The 18,172-nt window shown below is 42.5% G+C and overlaps 1 protein-coding gene across 6 annotated transcripts in view; it reads left to right on the top strand.

Annotated features, from left to right (window-relative positions):
* The window catches only part of CRIM1 (cysteine rich transmembrane BMP regulator 1), a 305,273-nt gene that overhangs the window by 261,369 nt on the left and 25,732 nt on the right, over positions 1–18,172 (top strand). For 5 of the 6 annotated variants that reach the window (XM_074948986.1, XM_074948983.1, XM_074948985.1 and 2 more), the window contains 2 exons: positions 8,007–8,216; positions 16,601–16,816. In XM_074948986.1, the coding sequence (XP_074805087.1) occupies positions 8,007–8,216; positions 16,601–16,816 (426 nt within the window). The remainder of the gene's footprint in view (positions 1–8,006; positions 8,217–16,600; positions 16,817–18,172) is intronic. The other variant, XM_074948988.1, reaches the window with a different exon arrangement.

The raw sequence follows: 18,172 nt of genomic DNA on the forward strand, positions 1-18,172 counted from the left end.
TTTGAATAAGGCATCAGTCAGTATGATGGAGACAGCAAGACCACCTTAATACTTCTGCTTTATATGTCCTCTTATTTGAGTCCGTATAAATCATATATTACTCCAAAGGAGGGCAGGGGATGGTACAGCAAATGAGTGGTTTGATGGTGCTTCTGGCCAATACACTAAATCATTCTTTACCAATCAAGCACATATTGGAGGATGCCTACTGAAGCCTCAGATGCTGGCAGATGTAGTGTCACTGACACTATATCTTATGACAGGTTTCAGGGTAGCAGCCATGTTAGTCTGTATTCGCAAAAAGAAGAGTACTAGTGGCACCTTAGAGACTAACAAATTTATTTAAGCATAAGCTTTCGTGAGCTACAAATCACTTCATCAGATGCATTCAGTGGAAAATACAGTGGGGAGATTTATATACATAGAGAACGTGAAACAATGGGTGTTACGATACACACTGTAACAAGAGAGTGATCACTTAAGGTGAGCTATTACCAGCAGGAGAGCGGGGGACCTTTTGTAGTGATAATCAAGGTGGGCCATTTCCAGCAGTTGACAAGAAAGTCTGAGGAACAGTTGGGGTCGAGGGGGGGAATAAACATGGGGAAATAGTTTCACTTTGTGTAATGACCCATCCACTCCCAGTCTCTATTCAAGACTAAGTTAATTGTATGCACTTTGCAAATTAATTCCAATTCAGCAGTCTCTCGTTGGAGTCTGTTTTTGGAGTTGTTTTGTTGAAGAACTGCAACTTTTAGGTCTGTAATCGAGTGACCAAAGAGATTGAAGTGTTCTCCAACTGGTTTTTGAATGTTATAATTCTTGACGTCTGATTTGTGTCCATTTATTCTTTTACATAGAGACTGTCCACTTTGACCAATGTACATGGCAGAGGGACATTGCTGGCACATGATGGCATATATCACATTGGTAGATGTGCAGGTGAACGAGCCTCTGACAGTGTGGCTGATGTGATTAGGCCCTATGATGGTGTCCCCTGAATAGATATGTGGACACAGTTGGCAGCTGGCTTTGTTGCAAGGATAGGTTCCTGGGTTAGTGGTTCTGTTGTGTGGTGTGTGGTTGCTGGTGAGTATTTGCTTCAGATTGGGGGGCTGTCTGTAAGCAAGGACTGGCCTGTCTCCCAAGATCTGTAAGAGTGATGGGTAGTCCTTCAGGGTAGGTTGTAGATCCTTGATGATGTGTTGGGGACTGAAGGTGATGGCTAGTGGCGTTCTGATTTAAAGGCATACATTGTCCCCAAATGTGAAATAGTTATGGGTGAGGACAAAGTCACAAAGTTCAGCCACCAGGTTTGCTGTGACATTATCTGGGATACTGTTCCTGATGGCTTGTAGTCCATCTTTGTGTGGAATGTTGGTGTAGAGGGCTTCTACATCCATAGTGGCCAGGATGGTGTTTTCAGGAAGATCACCGATGGATTGTAGTTTCCTCAGGAAGTCAGTGATGTCTCGAAGATAGCTGGGAGTGCTGGTAGCATAGGGCCTGAGGAGGGAGTCTACATAGCCAGACAATCCTGCTGTCAGGGTGCCAATGCCTGAGATGATGGGGCATCCAGGATTTCCAGGTTTATGGATCTTGGGTAGCAGATAGAATACCCCAGGTCGGGGTTCCAGGGGTGTGTCTGTGCGGATTTGATCTTGTGCTTTTTCAGGGAGTTTCTTGAGCAAATGCTGTAGTTTCTTTTGGTAACCTCAGTGGGATCAGAGGGTAATGACCTGTAGAAAGTGGTGTTGGAGAGCTGCCAAGCAGCCTCTTGTTCATATTCCGACCTATTCATGATGACGACAGCACCTCCTTTGTCAGCCTTTTTGATTATGATGTCAGAGTTGTTTCTGAGGCTGTGGGTGGCATTGTGTTCTGCACGGCTGAGGTTATGGGGCAAGTGATGCTGCTTTTCCACAATTTCAGCCAGTGCATGTCGGCGGAAGCACTCTATATAGAAGTCCAGTCTGTTGTTTTGACCTTCAGGAGGAGTCCACCCAGAATCCTTCTTTTTGTAGTCTTGGTAGGAAGGTCTCTGTGGGTTAGTATGTTGTTCAGAGGTGTGTTGGAAATATTCCTTGAGTCGGAGACGTCGAAAATAGGATTCTAGGTCACCACAGAACTGTATCATGCTTGTGGGGGTGGAGGGGCAGAAGGAGAGGCCCCGAGATAGGACAGATTCTTCTGCTGGGCTAAGTGTATAGTTGGATAGATTAACAATATTGCTGGGTGGGTTAAGGGAACCACTGTTGTGGCCCCTTGTGGCATGTAGTAGTTTAGTGTCCTTTTTCTTTTGTAGAGAAGCAAAGTGTGTGTTGTAAATGGCTTGTCTAGTTTTTGTAAAGTCCAGCCACGAGGAAGTTTGTGTGAAAGGTTGGTTTTTTATGAGAGTATCCAGTTTTGAGAGCTCATTCTTAATCTTTCCCTGTTTGCTGTAGAGGATGTCGATCAGATGGTTCCGCAGATTCTTTGAGAGCGTGTGGCATAAGCTGTCAGCATAGTCTGTGTGGTATGTAGATTGTAATGGATTTTTTACCTTCAGTCCTTTTGGTATGATGTCCATCTGTTTGTATTGATTATCACTACAAAAGGTGTCGTTGTCGTGTGTCCCTCCCCCCTGCTCTACTGCTGGTAATAGCTCACCTTAAGTGATCACTCTCGTTACAGTGTGTATGGTAACACCCATTGTTTCATGTTCTCTATGTATATAAATCTCCCCACTGTATTTTCCACTGAATGCATCCGATGAAGTGAGCTGTAGCTCACGATAGCTTATGCTCAAATAAATTTGTTAGTCTCTAAGGTGCCACAAGTCCTCCTGTTCTTTTTACTATATCTTATGGTACTATTTATTACCCAGGCACCCCAAGCTAACTGACAGCCCTATAGTGTGTCATTCAACAAAATATGTTGCCTTTATCTCCAAAGCCAGATAGCAGTTAACTCAGCAGTTGATAACAAGGGAAAGGAAGCTTGTTCCAATCTACCCTTACACAAAGCAAATTACTCCTGCCATTGCTGCTATGATTACTCTAGATTTGTGTCCATTTTCTGCCTGTTGAAGCCTCTGGCTTCCATACATATTGCAAATTACTATACCTGGATAACAGGGTTCACCAGACAACATTGCTCAACTAAAGCAATCCCAAAACTGTACACAGAGCCAGGGTAAATATAGCCATGTACCCGTCTAAAGATCTGTTGGATTCCAAGCAAAAGATGCTTTAATTTCTTAAGAGTAAATTTGAGTAATTAAGTGTAAGTTTGAGGAAGGGAACATGTTGGGGTAATAATTTCAGTCCTGTTACCTGCAAAGAAGCTAAGTGACTTAAACACAATAAAGAAGTTACTGTGCATTTTAAAGTGTGATGCAGATATCACAGGTGTGGATTTATAGGACACTAGAACAGGTTTTGGTGTAATTGTGAGCTATAGTGAGCTGGGGGTTACAGTTATCCCAGAGGTGTGCCAGCAAATTTGCAGCAAGATTCAATGGGATTTTTAAAGTTTAAAAGTTTTATTTTCTGGAGGGGTTACTCAAAATTTTAATAATTTGGCAAAAAAAAGTTAAAAATGCACAACAGTACATCATACAAAAATTTGTGATATATAATCTGTAAGGATCCAATTGTAAATATACTGTAAATCAAAATAAATTTACTAGAGTTCTCAGCAGTCATTACTGAGATACAGCAATGTACAAGGAGAAGTAGTTATATAGATTTGAGTTTGATATGACAGACCACTCAGAAGAGTTGTCTTCACTGCAACAGTCAGTACACTGGAGCTAGCCTAGCTCAAGAGAGAGTGAATGACCACACTGGAGCTACATGGAGCAATTGGATTAGCAGCTGGTGAGTTGTAATTTTAGCTGCTGCATCCTCAGGGTATTCCTATCTCCAGCATCAGCAGCACTGGAGCATCAGCCCACACGCCCTGACAAGCTAGGTATATGAAGCTTTTAGGGATGTAAAAGTTTAACTGGTTAACCGATAAGCATCAGTCTTACTGGTTTCAGTTAATGATTAAACTCCACTGCCGGGTCTGAGTCCTCTGCTGCCCTGTGTGTGTGTGTGGGGGGGGTCCCTGAGTGCGGGGGCCAGCAGCTGGGGCCCTGCATAAAACGTGGGGGTGCTGCAGCACCCCTAATTCCCCAGTTAAACATTTAACCATGTTGTGACAGGTTAGACCCCCCCCTTCCCGGATGCCGCCTGATGTTCTGGGGTTTAACTAAGCCTCTCCTGCTCAATCAGCCTGGGTTCCCTCTCCCTGCTTTGCTGAATTAGGCTCTCCGGCCTCTTGCAGCGCGCGCGCACACACACACACACACAGGCAGGGCCACACCCCGCTGCAGACAGACTGACGTCAGCTCTGTGTGAGAGGACTCCCCCAGCAGTCCCATGCACACCCCTTTTTGGGAGATAAACCCAAAATAATACTGTCTTGTGCTATATAGAAAAATCTGCACAGCGCAAGCTCATAAAAATCCGCCCTCTTCCTCAATGTGAAGAGAAATGTGCAAACTTTTTGCCCACCCAGTTAGAAATTGCATAAACTGAGTTTTATTATAAACAAGAAATAAGTGTATTAACTACACTTAATAAAGGTATATTTTAAGTGAAAATAAGAGATAACAGACAGAACAAAGCAGATTACTAAGCAAATGAAACCAAACACTCAAACTAAGCTAGGTTCATTAAAGAAATTGGTTACAAATCGAATTTCTCACCCTAGATATTGCTGCAGGCAGATTACAGAAGGTCTTGAAAGACAGCTGCACTGGTCTCCCTCTTGAGACCTCAGGTATTATTACTTACAAGGTAGATGCCGTTCCAGCTTGGGTTCTATCCTTTCCCCCTTAGTTCAGTTTTTGCTTCCAAGTGTTTTTTCAGTGTCTCTTTGGGTGGGGAGGCAGAGGAGGACCATGATGATGTCACTCCCCTGCCTTATATAGCTCTTGTGTAAGGCGGGAACCCTTTGTCTTCTAGTGGGAAACCACTGGCATTCCAAAAGGGGAGGGGGGTATCCAGTACCAGGTGACTCGGACCCATGTCTCTTCATGGCTGTGGCAGCCATTGCTCCTAAACTGTCTCCAGAGTCCACAGGAAGCCTAAGCTCTTTCACAGTCCATTGTCTCTGCTAATGGCCCATAAGGCCTGTCTGGCTTTTCCATTGTTGTACCTGAAGTACAAGTTGGGGGAGACACCCAAATTAACACATTTGAAATACAGGTACATAGTTAATATTCCTAACTGCAGATACAGAAATGATACAGGTGTACAAATTGGATAATCACATTCAGTAAATCATAACCTTTCCAATGATATCTTACATAAACCATCTTGCATAAAGTATATCTGAGTTACGTCATATTCATATCATAAGCATACTTTCATAAACAATATGAAGTGAAACGTGTCACATGTAACTGATAAAATTTTAATTGGTTACATGGTTACTTTTTTTAACCGCTATTTATATCCCTAGAATATTTAAAACACCACTTAACTCAAGCCAGAGATTTGTGTGTGTGGATGGGAATCAAGTTATGGGCAAAACTTGCATTATAGCATGTGCCAACAGTGCACTGAAGACAAGCCCAGAGTGGTGGTTGGTTCAGTAAAGGACTCAATTGCTTTGGTGAGATATAAACTCATTTTATTATATTGGCTACTGGGCTATTGTAAAACAAACCCAAATATCAACAGCGTCCTCCCCTTACCTGTAGTCCAAAATAAAGTTTTGGAGGAATGTCTAACTTTGGGCAAATCTAAGAGATGAAGAGAAACTGTTAGCTCTCTTCTTTCAGGCCAGTTCAACTATCCGATGTCCATTTTTCCTTTATCGGTCTATCCTTTTTAATATAGTTATAGCTGTGTTAGTCCCAGGATATTAGAGAGGCAAGGTGGGTGAGGTAATATCTTTTATTGAACCAATGTCTGTTGATGAATTCCCGTTTTCCTTGCCTGGAATTGGGGCTACAGCAAAGGTCTGAATGATCCAGGATAAGATATTAGAAGTGTATGCGTACACTCCTCTATTTTTTCACCAACACAGACATCCAAGAGCAACTGTTTTCCCCATAAATAAATCACATATTGTAATAACCAAAACAACCCAAATAAATATAAATAAATGTAAAACAGATTCATGGTATCGGGCAGTGTTATGTGAGATATTTTCATTCACTAGCATGACCCGTCATAAGTCTCTTGTGGCTTCTTTTCAGCCTATCACTTGTAAAGTATGTAAGGTCATACCTCTTTCATGGAAATACTTCTCATGTCACTTTATCCACTACCATGAATTCACATAATGTATAGGAAATTATATTCCTTGTAACATTTTATATTATATTTTCTGCTAATAAATTTGCTTGTTTTCTGCCATTGCTTTTCTTTCTGCCTTCATTTTTCATTTTCCCTGTATTACTTAGCCTGTCATACCATTTGCTCCATCAAGAAAAAGGGTTGAGATGAAGTGTTTTCCTACAGCCATTTTCCCCTTTAATGTTTATTAATCCTTCTCTTTCATTCTTTTATGCCAGCTCTCCTTTCCCTTGCCCCTCTTCCTTTTTTCCTTCCTCCTCTCCAAGGTTTTCTTCAGTCACTCAATCCTCCACTCAGTCTCTCCCTCTTTTTCTCCACTTCCTCTTTATTCTCTTTACCCCTGTTGCCTCCCCTGCTTCCACCCTATGTTACTCACTTTACTGAGTGTCAGCATACTCCAGTGGAGAAAGGAGACAGGTGGTACTTTGGGGAGACTAGAGTCTTGAGGGTAGAGGAAGTATGCCAGGATTCTGTAACTGTTTCTCTTCTATCTCTGAGGAGAATGGCGGACCCAGTCCCCAGCTCCTGTGAAAGTGCTTTGGAATCACATCTTCCTATAGACCAGGGGTGGCCAAAACTTACATGCCCTCCGAGCCGCATACGATGGTCTTCAGAAGTTCGAGAGCCAGAGCACACCTGCCGGGAGCCGGGGCTCGGGGTTTCACCCCCTCTCCTGCTGAAGCCCTGAGCCCTGGCAGGTGCACCCTGCAGGGCTGAAGCCCCGAGACCCTCCTCCCCGCTGGACAGAAGCTCCTACCCTACCAGCCCACTGCAAGGCAGAGAACCTGAGTTTACCCCTCTCCCCCCGCCCCCAAGTCTGGTAGGTAGAGAACAGGGGAGGGGGGCAGAGGCGGCTTGCGAGCCACACTTCAATGGTAAAAGAGCGCATGGTTTGGCCGCCCCTGCTATAGACCAGAAGAAGGGAAGCTGAAGATCTTCCCTTTTCATCCCTGGAGGTACTGGAAGAGAAAGTGGTGTCTCTGATGTGATGGTCTTGTGCTCACCTCCCTCCTAATGGGAGGGTAGAGGCTGAGGGTTAAGGGGGTCAACCCAGTAGCTCAGAATGCAGAAATGGACCAGACTCATCTCTGATGTAACTTCATTTAAATTAATGGAGTTACACCAGGGATTAATTTAACCTTTTGAGCATTGCTCTGTGATATTGCCCTCACTCTGCTTGGGTAATCTTATATTTGTTGTCACTGCTGTATGAGCAGCAATAGATGCCTACCTCGGAAGCCCGAGCAAGTGACCACCAACCCATTGCAATCCAACTATAAAGATATTCCAAGCAAAGCACATTGTCTCCTGGTCATAAGGGTGTGCAAAGTTGTTTTTATCAGTATTGACATGCCAAACCAAAATTCAGTTTCTATGTGATTTATGACCAGTGCATTATGAGTAAATGGAAGTGAATACTGGCTTTCTTGTGGAAGATGCATCTAACCACAGCATACATGATCGTTTCACCTTGGTACACCATGCAGAGGCTTGTTTCAAGTGCTCGTGAGGCTGACCCTATTTCTAAGTCTAGGTGAAAGAAAGAAAGAATAGCTAATAATAATAATTAAAAAATAAACCCTCTAAAAACAAATCTAATGAAGGTATGCACTATTTTTTTTCTAAGCAACACTCTTACCAGGGCACGTATTTTCTGATCATTTTATGCAGAGATACCAGATTCTGTTATGCCACCAGTTAAAACAGGCTCTTGCCTGTCAATGGATGGGCGTCGTCATGAGAAAGAGGAGAGCTGGCATGATGGTTGCCGAGAATGTTATTGTCACAATGGACGGGAGATGTGTGCCTTGATCACCTGCCCTGTGCCTAATTGTGGCAATCCTACCATACATCCAGGACAATGTTGTCCATTATGTCCAGGTAAAATGTTGTATTCTACATTATATAATTAATCAACCCTGCTCCCACTTGTGTGCAAAATTTCCTCACCCAAAGTTAAAGCACAAGTACAAGTCAAGAGACCAGGTTTTGATGCCCAGCTATACCAGAAACTAACGTGGGTGACTTTTGTTATGTTTTCTATGGTTCAGTTTCCCCAGCTATAAAATAAAGGTATGAATACTTATTTCACATGGCTGTTGTGAGGCTTAATTCATTAATATTTGTACAATGTGTTGCAATTCTAAAATATTATGATGTTTCCAGTTTATTAGCTGTGATGTCATATGATTTGATAAGCTATTACAAAATATTCATCATTTTTATTGAGTTAAGAATGAGATTTCATTAATGGTCACCTATTGATGACAGTGTTTCAGTGGGTCTGATGGGAATATTCATTCAATCAGATTTCTTGATTAATTGAATATTCTCATTGCATGTTGCAGAACAGAAATGTTTGCTCCTGTAATGGAAGATTATTGAGTTCTCTTTTTGGGTAGGAAGGCTAAGTACAAATAATGTAGAATTACTATGTTTTTAATTATAACAGAATATACACATTAAAAGTACTTGAAAGATCTTTCCTTGTAGCCACCATCTAACTTAGTATAAAACTATTTCATTTTTAGTCTCAATGAAATTGCTCACAGGAGGCTGTTTTATATAATAAGCAATAATTATTACCTTAATAGATATTAATATATCATTAATTAATATCTGAGTTACTGGATGGTAGGTGGCATTGCGTAGTAAACGTCAAAGTTGTAATAATGATATTTATAGTAATAAAATGCTAAATTGGTAGAAAATAAGTAATAAAAAGGATTCAGGTAATATTTTATTTTCTTGTAAGATAAAACAAAAGTGAAACAAAACAACAGGTGTGGAAATTAATATTTAAATTAGTATCTTAAAATTAGTTAAAACAATGTTTAGTTAAAGCTTATGTTAGTATTAGGGACTTACCTAGTACTGGGATTTAGCTTCTATGACTGAAGCAAAGTCCCCAGGGCTCTAAATTCATCCCCGCTGTGATGGGTATTCTGCTAATACTCAAGAAACCTTTTGTGCCCTGAAGAGATGCATAGCCCTGATGAAAGCTCATTCTGTCACTCCCTCTCCAAGAGGACACAGAAGGTGAGAGAGGCCTGTCTTAAAATTCTTTTTCTAGAGTGCTCTCTGAGAGCCTCCTCAGAACTGCAGAAAAAGGGGCCTACCGGGTATAAGTAGGCATCATCAATCAATACTCCAGTAAGCTGTGTCTCAGCTTGAGCTCCCATTGCTCACTCATTGAAGAGACCTAAACCTCCATCTACTGAGGCTAGTAAAACAGCTCAGTTCATCTCCACCAGTGATTTGAAAGTGATAGGACGGAACATCATTCCCTCAGTGAGCACAGACCTATGTTGCCCTCCCTGGGACCTAATGAAATCAAGACATATATCACCTCCAAATATTCAGCCAAAGGCTAGGTCGCAGTCCATACCAGGTCCCTCTGATACCCTGACCAAATATGGTCACAAGCACACAATACTGTCTCAGGAAGTAGCCTGTACTTTACCTGATACTGCTTTCTTGATACTGAGATTGGTGCACGTGATGCAAATGACCTCCGTGCCCATTACTCTGGTGCTGATCTTTGCAGTGCAGATGGTCCCAGCATCAACTTTTTCAGCACTGAAGTTCTGTCCATTACTGAGCACTCTTATGGTCACAGTGAAGCCTGAATCACCATTCTTCTCCTCAACTGTTAGTGTCCTGTTTCTCAGTACCAACTACCACAGCTGTTGTGGTACCAGTAAGCTCTTCAGCTCCAGTGCTGGGGGAAGACTCAAGGTCATCCCTAGAACTCCAGATAGGGAAGTCCCACTGTTAGAGGAGGTGTATTCATTTTCTTCCTTCCCTTCAGAGCACAGTAGGGGGAGCACCTCCTACTCACCCACCTTGTTCCTATACATAAGATCCCTATTTGACATACAGGGAATCTACAAGCTATCACTGCAAATGCAGACCTCTGGGATCTCAGGGAGAATATTCACCTTGGCATCCACGACCCCAGCCTCTTACCCCTACCGTATGCAGTATTGGCTCTTGTGAGCCACTTGGGGTATGCATCCAGTGAGGAAGCCTGCCTCTGGTGACCCCCTTCCCTCGTTAGAGTTCGCCCTCCCTCTCCTATGAAACTTCATAGCTTGGCTTAAGAGAGGTAGCTGGTACACACTTGCACTGTGTGCCAGGAAGAAAAGGAAAGTGAGGAAGAATTACATGCTGACTGAAGTGCATCCTATCCCAGCAGCAATCTCCTCTTCCTCAGCAGACCAGAGAGTAGAGCCCTTCTCTCCCACTGAGCCGTTGCATGGCGCACATTTTAGAAATTCCTGTGGAGTTGTGCGATTTTTCCTGCACTATTTACTGGACATTCTGCTGTGCCCATTAACAAAGTCCTTTTAGAACCAGGCAAAAACATGGCAGACCCTAGCATCTGTGGTACCCAAGTCCCTTCCAATGGGTGTGAATATTTTCACACTCACCAAGTTCCTGAGTGCATGAAAGGTCCAAAATTCCAGGACCACCCCATAAAATTACTCAAAAAATCAAAGATAAAAAAACAGTTTCTTTGGCAGGAAAAATTGCCCATTAGCAAGCCTGCAGATGCGCACTGCAAATTACTAGCTGCTCCTGTCAAAGTGTGGTTACTTTAATGGAACAAGGTGTCACAATTTATCGAGAAACTCCCTCAAGAACACAGGGAGGAATTGAAGTCTGTGGTACCTGAGGGACAGTTGGTAGCTCATCCATCACTGAGGTGGCATTAGATGTGTTTTACACAAGAGCATGGTCAGTGGCTACCCCCATTGCCACGTGCAGGGCTTCATGGCTACAATATTCAGTAATACCGAAGGAGGTTCAGGGAGCAATTGAGGATCTTGGATTTGAAGTCTGTGACTGCTCAACACAAGAACTGAGGAAGCCCTGAGCTCTCTTAAAAATCAGAGAGAGACTCCATTCTTTGGGAGTCCATGTGACAGCCCCTAGGAGAAAGCAGGCCAGGTCACAAAGCTACTCTAGACAAAGGCCCTCCACTGTTACTACAACCCACAAAGATCATATGAGTCACCAAGGAAGAAGCAGAGGTTGCAATGCAGAAGGCCTTCAGCTTTTTTCTCTTCTACTACACACCTTGTGTCCACCTTACAGCAGTAAGTTTGATGCCATAATTGAGAGCCCAGTGCATACACTGCTGTTGTTAACCCAACAGTCCAAACCCAACGAGCCCGAGTCAATTGGCCTGGTCTCTGGGACTCACTGCAAGGCTCTTTTTTTGCTGTGTAGATGTACCCTCAGAATTGTGGGTTTTATGGCCTTGTGCATTATATCACGCAGCATGTCAGACTTCATCTACTCTCCATGCAAGGGTGGTTGAAATCAATGTATCTTCCCAGCAAACATCACATGCACATGAGAGTGCAGTTCACTCAAGAAGTCCTCTCATCACTAAATTGGTGGAAGGACCCCCTACCAAGGTCTTTGACCTTTTCTCCACCTCTGCCTACCAAGATGCTGGTGACCGATTCCTACATGCTTGATTGAGGAGCTCACCTAGACACTCACAAGCCTAAGATCTCTGGACTCACAAAGAGACTTCCGCACATAAACATCCTAGAGCTGAGAGCTGTTTGTCTAACATGCACAGCATTTCTTCCCATGCTAGGTGGGCTAATAGTTCAGGTAATGACAAACAACACAATAGCATTGTTTTATGTCAGCAGACAGGCAGGTGCATGATCATCCCCCACCTTTGTGAAGAAACTTTTAGCTTCGGGAACACGTGCATTTGTTACCAAATCACACCACTAGGTCTTAATCGGCTAGGTATACAGAATGTCATAGCAGACCAGCTCAGCAGGCAATTCACAGGTGACCACAAATGGACTACCGATGACTCGGTCCTGCAAAGCATCTTACGTGGGTGGGGATACCCAGCCAACAGTAAACTTGTTTGTTTCAGATTAGTACAAGTAATGCTAAATATTCTGTTAAAAGGGGAGATCTGAGCCCAGGCTCCTTGTCCAATGCTCTTCTCCGCTCATGGATTCCAGGGATGATGTATGCCTATCCACCAGGTCCTAAGGAAATTCAGACAGGTTTCAGCAGATCATGTGAGCCACAACTTGGCTCAGGCAGTTTTGGTATTGAGACCTAAATGAGCCTGTCAGTTCAGCGCCCAGTAACATTACCTGTTTTACTTGATGTGATCTCCCAAAACAGAGGTCAGATCGTATATCCAGACCCTAGCATCATTGCATCTGACAGTGTGGATGCTAGCTGATTAACTATGATCAAAAGAAGCTGTTCAGCTGAAGTCCAGAATATATTGGTGCATAGTAGGAAAGATTCTACTAGACTGACCCCTGCAGTCAGGTGGAAGCAGGTCCCAATCTGAAAAGGAGAGTGTCACTTGTCTCCCATAGAAGCCCCGATGTGTGCTATTCTGAGCTATCTGCTATCCCTAAGCATTCAGGGCTGTTCCTTAAGCTCTATAAGAGTACAGTAAGCAGAAGTATCAGCACATCATCCTTGTGTCCAAGGTCATAGCATATTTTCTCATCCTACAAATTGCTAGATTCCTCAAGTGCCTCATTCATGTGTTCCTCACAGTCTGGGTCCCCGTTCCCCCCCCCCCCCCCCGCACTTTCTGGGACCTTAATATAGTTTTAGCCTGGTTAATGGGACTTCATTTTGAGCCCCTAGCAACTTGCTCCATATACTATCTATGAAAACAGCTTTTTTTAGAAGCTATATCATCACCTTGAAGGGTGGGGGAAATTCAGGCCTTCGTGGCTGGTCCACCTCACCAGTAATCCATAAAGACAAAGTGGAGCTTGCAGCCCCGCCACACAGAGCATTGCGCTGGCGGCGCAGTGAGCTGAGGCTGTGGGGAAGGGGGAACAGCAGGGGAGGGGCTGGGGGCTAGCGTCTCAGGCCAGGAGCTCAGGGGCCAGGCAGGAGGGTCCCGCGGGCCATAGTTTGCCCACCTCTACTCTAGGCCCTACTCTGTTTTTACAAAAAAAGGCTCAAATGTTCATTTAAATCAGATGGTTCACCTGCAAGATTTCTTTCCCAAGCCCCACTCCAACTAAAGGCAAGCCAAACTGCACACTGTTGGCGTACTTAGGGCTCTCTCATATTACCTTGGCAGAACAAGACGATTCAGGAGTCTTGTAGCATTTGTAGCTACAAGGATGCAAGAATCAGGCAATATCTACCCAAAGCTGGTCTAAATGGATATCTAATTGTATTAAAACATGGCGTAAATTAGCTAGATTAGATCCACTCATGCAAGTTAGATCCCATTTCACCAGCTCACAGGCAGCTTCTGAGGGGTTTTTTAAGAAGCGTACAAATTTCAGAAATGTACAGGGCAGCTACATGGGATCAGTCCCCATTTTTACCCAGCACTGTTCCTTAGTTGTGGCCTCAAGATCTGACACTCACTTTGTTAGAGCTGTGCTGCAGTCACTATTTAAATAAGACGCCTAGCACCCACCTCCTGACTGTGAGGTCACCATTTGCTCATCACCAGCAGTGCAAACAGTGTGGACAGTCACACAAAGAGGAAAGAACAATTACTTAACCTGCAGCAACTGTGGTTCTTCAAGATGTGTTGTCCACAGGGATTCCATGAACCACCCTCCTCCTCCACTGCTGTGGCATCCTGTACCATATGGATTCTGTTTTGGCAAAGGAGCTGAGGGATGGTTGGGCCTGTTCTGACTTTTATACCTTTCAGTTGATGAGGGGGAGGACATCCAGAGTGTAGGTATGGCCCCAACAGCACTGCTGGCCAAAAGAAACCAGCCTCATGCACATGGGACAAGTCTCTAAGAACTACAGTTACTGTAGGGTAAGTAACTGTCATTTCCCATGTACTTGATGGCAGGTTGGACCTAGATTCTGGGATACTTGGTAAAAATTCTTGCAAGTCTCTGGCAGTTTCAGATAAATTTTAAAAACGGATGATTTTATTGTATGAAAATGAATAATACAATCAAATCAGTAGATGTTGCTTTGTTTTTATATTAATTTCAGTTTACATTAGAGTACCCCCATATTTTCAGTTTTTGATACGCTACAGATTTTTGTATGGACAAAGTGTTACTACATCGCAGAAGATGTTGGGAGAAAGCAGGTTAGGCAGCTGGGTCAGTTCGGAATTATGGGATAAGCACATTAGCTGAATGTGTCTGCCAAAATGGTCACCAGTGAAATAGTTAACAAGATTGAGCCTTACGTTGTCAGTTTTAAATTTCAGCATTAACAATTTACGGATATGAATGAGGCAGCTCATCAGAGTTGCTGTTTTTCAGGCTGTTCGCGAATATTGTATTGGTTTATGCTCAGTTTCATGTTTTGGTTATTTTGGCAACCATGAGGAATAAAAGAAACATTTTTTCAGAATGAAGGCTTAGATTCTGGAGTACAGTTCTTTGCAAAGGACAGATTCTGTGGCACATTCCACTGCCACAGAATCACAGAAAACACAGTGCCCTGAACATTATGAGTTTGTCTCCTTTGATTCTTTGTACTCTCAGCTTGGGGCTAGCTACACACTCTGCCCTGTGCACTTCCTGCTTTTCTTGGAAGGCTGCACATAAGTCAGAATGCAGCAGGGCCACCCACATTTCAACTGCCAATAGTTTACTCCTTTGCTGTATCCACATTTTTACATGTTAATGTTGAGAACAAACTAAACAGCAGAAGTACTACAGAACACTGTAGGTTTCAGTAGGGAGTCAGAGGAAAGGAGTCATTACGTAGCATTGCTGGAGTGTTGGCTGACTAGGAGAGTAACAGGGGTGTCACCCTTCTCTGTGTGTGTGGCAGAAAGGCTTATAAAATGATCAGGTATTCAGGAACCAATTCTAGAGCACATTTGACGAGCCAGGTACTGGTTCAGGAACATTATAAGCCTTGTCTTGTCATAAATTTTGCAGTAACTCAATTGCAAGAGTTGTTTCCATGCTAAGGGAGTGAGAAACAAAATCTGATGTTGAGCAGTGTTACCTGGTTATGCTATTTTGACTATAAGCCCTGGGTAAGTTGCTGTGTATTAGATTGGTTTGCGGTTTTGCAGAATGCCCAGATGTAAAATAGGCTACTTGCTGAGACAAATAGCTTTATTCAGATATGCTATTAGTCATAAGCCATGGATAAAATAAGATAATGCTGATGTAATGCAGTCATGTACCATTACCAGAAGTTCCTACCATTAACTCTTTTCTTGGAGGATGATGTCCTCATGGAAAAATTATTAGCATCCCCAGTGAAGGCAGCTGGTATATGGAAATGGGCACAGACTGATCATGTGCTATTCCATATGCTCCAATTTTTCTACAGGGCTGGCTTGAAAATTAAATGAAGAGGAAATATCCCCTTCTTGGGATGCAGCTGCTTGTGGGACAGCTGGCATGGGGCTATCTGCAGCATTGCACTGCTTGTGAGCTAATAAACTGACTTATCTTCTGTGTCCAAGTTATTACAATCACCCTGAACACTTTCTGTCCCTTTCACATTTATACTCTTCTTCTTGTAGATATCCATTCAGCCTCCTTAATCATTTTAGATGTTCTAAGAATTCCTTCCAAATTCCTGATATCAGACTCTAACACCATTTTATGTACAATACCCTGGAGAAGGAATATAGCCTCCCACTTCTGTGCACATAGATCAAATTTGCATTGATATTTTTGGCTTCAGGTTTCCCTGCAAGCTCATATCTAAATTTTCTGCCCACCAGTACTTAGTATTTATATATAAATCACTGACTTCCATGTTCTATAGCAGAGGCTCTCAAGCAGGGGAGCAAACTTCTAATAATTCAGTAAGACAGAGGGCCATCCAGGCCAAGTTTGAGTGAGTAGCATTGAGAGCCCAAATGCCAGGCTGTATCCTTCTCACTGTTGTAACCAGGCAGGAGGAGAGGGTGTGGCTCCAAGTTTAAGAAAACTGCTAAAGCAGGGTGTGATTCAAAAAAGGTTGAGAACTCCTGTTCTGCAGCTATTTCATTAAGTGTGCCCATGTTTAATTGGTTTCTCAGATATATATTAGCTAGCATTTTTTGTAAGTGGAGTCTCATATTACTTTTTCTGATGTCTCATTTCTCCCACCTTTTGCCATAATGATATGCACATAATCTCATTTATTTATACAGCTGCTTTCTCAGCTAACTTTACTTGACTTTGTTACTGTTGTTCTTATATTATCAATAATAACAGTCAGAAAGTAATACACCTTGGTTGTATTTTATTGACAATACTCCCAACATATTTTCATTTGTTTGCCTTTTAATTCTCTTTTCCTAGATGAATCAATTGTGCAGAAGCCAGAGCTCAGCAGTCCATCTATCTGCCATGCTCCAGGAGGAGAGTATTTTGTAGAAGGAGAGACATGGAATATTGATTCCTGCACGCAGTGTACATGTCATAGTGGACGCGTTCTGTGTGAGACTGAAGTCTGCCCACCTCTTCTTTGTCAAAACCCCATCCGTACACAGGATTCCTGCTGTCCACAGTGCCCAGGTAAGCATGACCTACCAGTTATCAGCATGGGCCTTTCTGGATCTTCTGCAAAATCCTGTGAAATTGGCAATAAATATTTAGACTTGAATAGAGTCAACTGCTGGTTCTGTGATTGCATAGGAGCAATCCCTGTATCCATCATCCATGACAGTTTCTGGAGAAGGATGTCCAAAACCTTCAGTAACAATACCTGCTTAAATCATTTGTGAACATTTAAAAAAAAATGAATAGATACTGTAAGGAGCAGTGCTATCAATAGCACTCACTTAATGTGAGAGTAAGCACCAGAGGATTGGAAAAGTGCAAATGTTGTCCCAGTCTTCAGAAGGATTGGATGGGGATGAGGAAGTAATCCTGACAAATACTGTCTCGCAAATCCAACTTCTATCCCTATTAAAACAATGAAGAAAATATTAAGAAACATTGAAACTAATTGAAAGGAATTCAGCGAAGAGCAAGGAAAATGGCTAAGGGACCAGAGAGACTGATTTATGAAGAACGATTAAAAGAGCTAAATATGCATAGCTTGGCCAAACCATGAGTTTAGGTTAGCTGTCTACAAGTATAGAAGACTAAAAGTGCCAAAAAGGGAAAATAGAATAGACTTGAGTAAAGGAAGTGTAGCTGGATAGGAAACATTTTTCTAACAGTAATATCTATTAGATTGGTATTGCCTCTCATAGGAAGTAATGGAAGCCCCATTGCTTGAGTCATTTAAAACGAACAGAACAGAACACTCACAAATACACTGTAGATAACAATACTGTGTTGGCAGGGGGATAACCTAATAGATCTCTTTAATCAATAATTTATGAAAAGAGAGAGGTGTGTAAGTATCTAGAGGCTAATGGAACCAATAAGTCAAATGAGTTTATAAAGAACAAATCATGCTGGATAAATTTGATGAAGTTTTTGAAGTTTTCCTATACTAGTGGATAAATGGAGCACAGTAAACATAATATATGGATTTTAGTAAAGAGTATTCTATAATGCCTTATTAAACTTTATTTGAAATATTAAGCCAAATTAGTTTAAATAAGATCATTGTAACACTCATTAAAATTGGCTGTAGAACAGCTGATAGAGTATAACCTAAGGTTAATGATAAACAGCAGTATTTCAGATGAGGGGAAAATGGCCATTGACATTACAGAGAGTTAGCTTAGGTAGGCCTAGTTTTATTTGATACCCATATCAAAGATAAGGAAGAGAGAATAAGATAAACAGCAGATTACATACAGACCAGATTGTGGTTGACTATACATGGGTGTGGAAGAGAAGGAAAGAGGTCACAAGGAGCCTCCCTTCCCTCAAATCCTTGTGTCCTTACACAGGAACCAGCCACAGTGCAACTGA

This window comes from Natator depressus, chromosome 3 (genome assembly GCF_965152275.1).
Source record: "Natator depressus isolate rNatDep1 chromosome 3, rNatDep2.hap1, whole genome shotgun sequence".
NCBI lineage: Eukaryota > Metazoa > Chordata > Testudines > Cheloniidae > Natator > Natator depressus.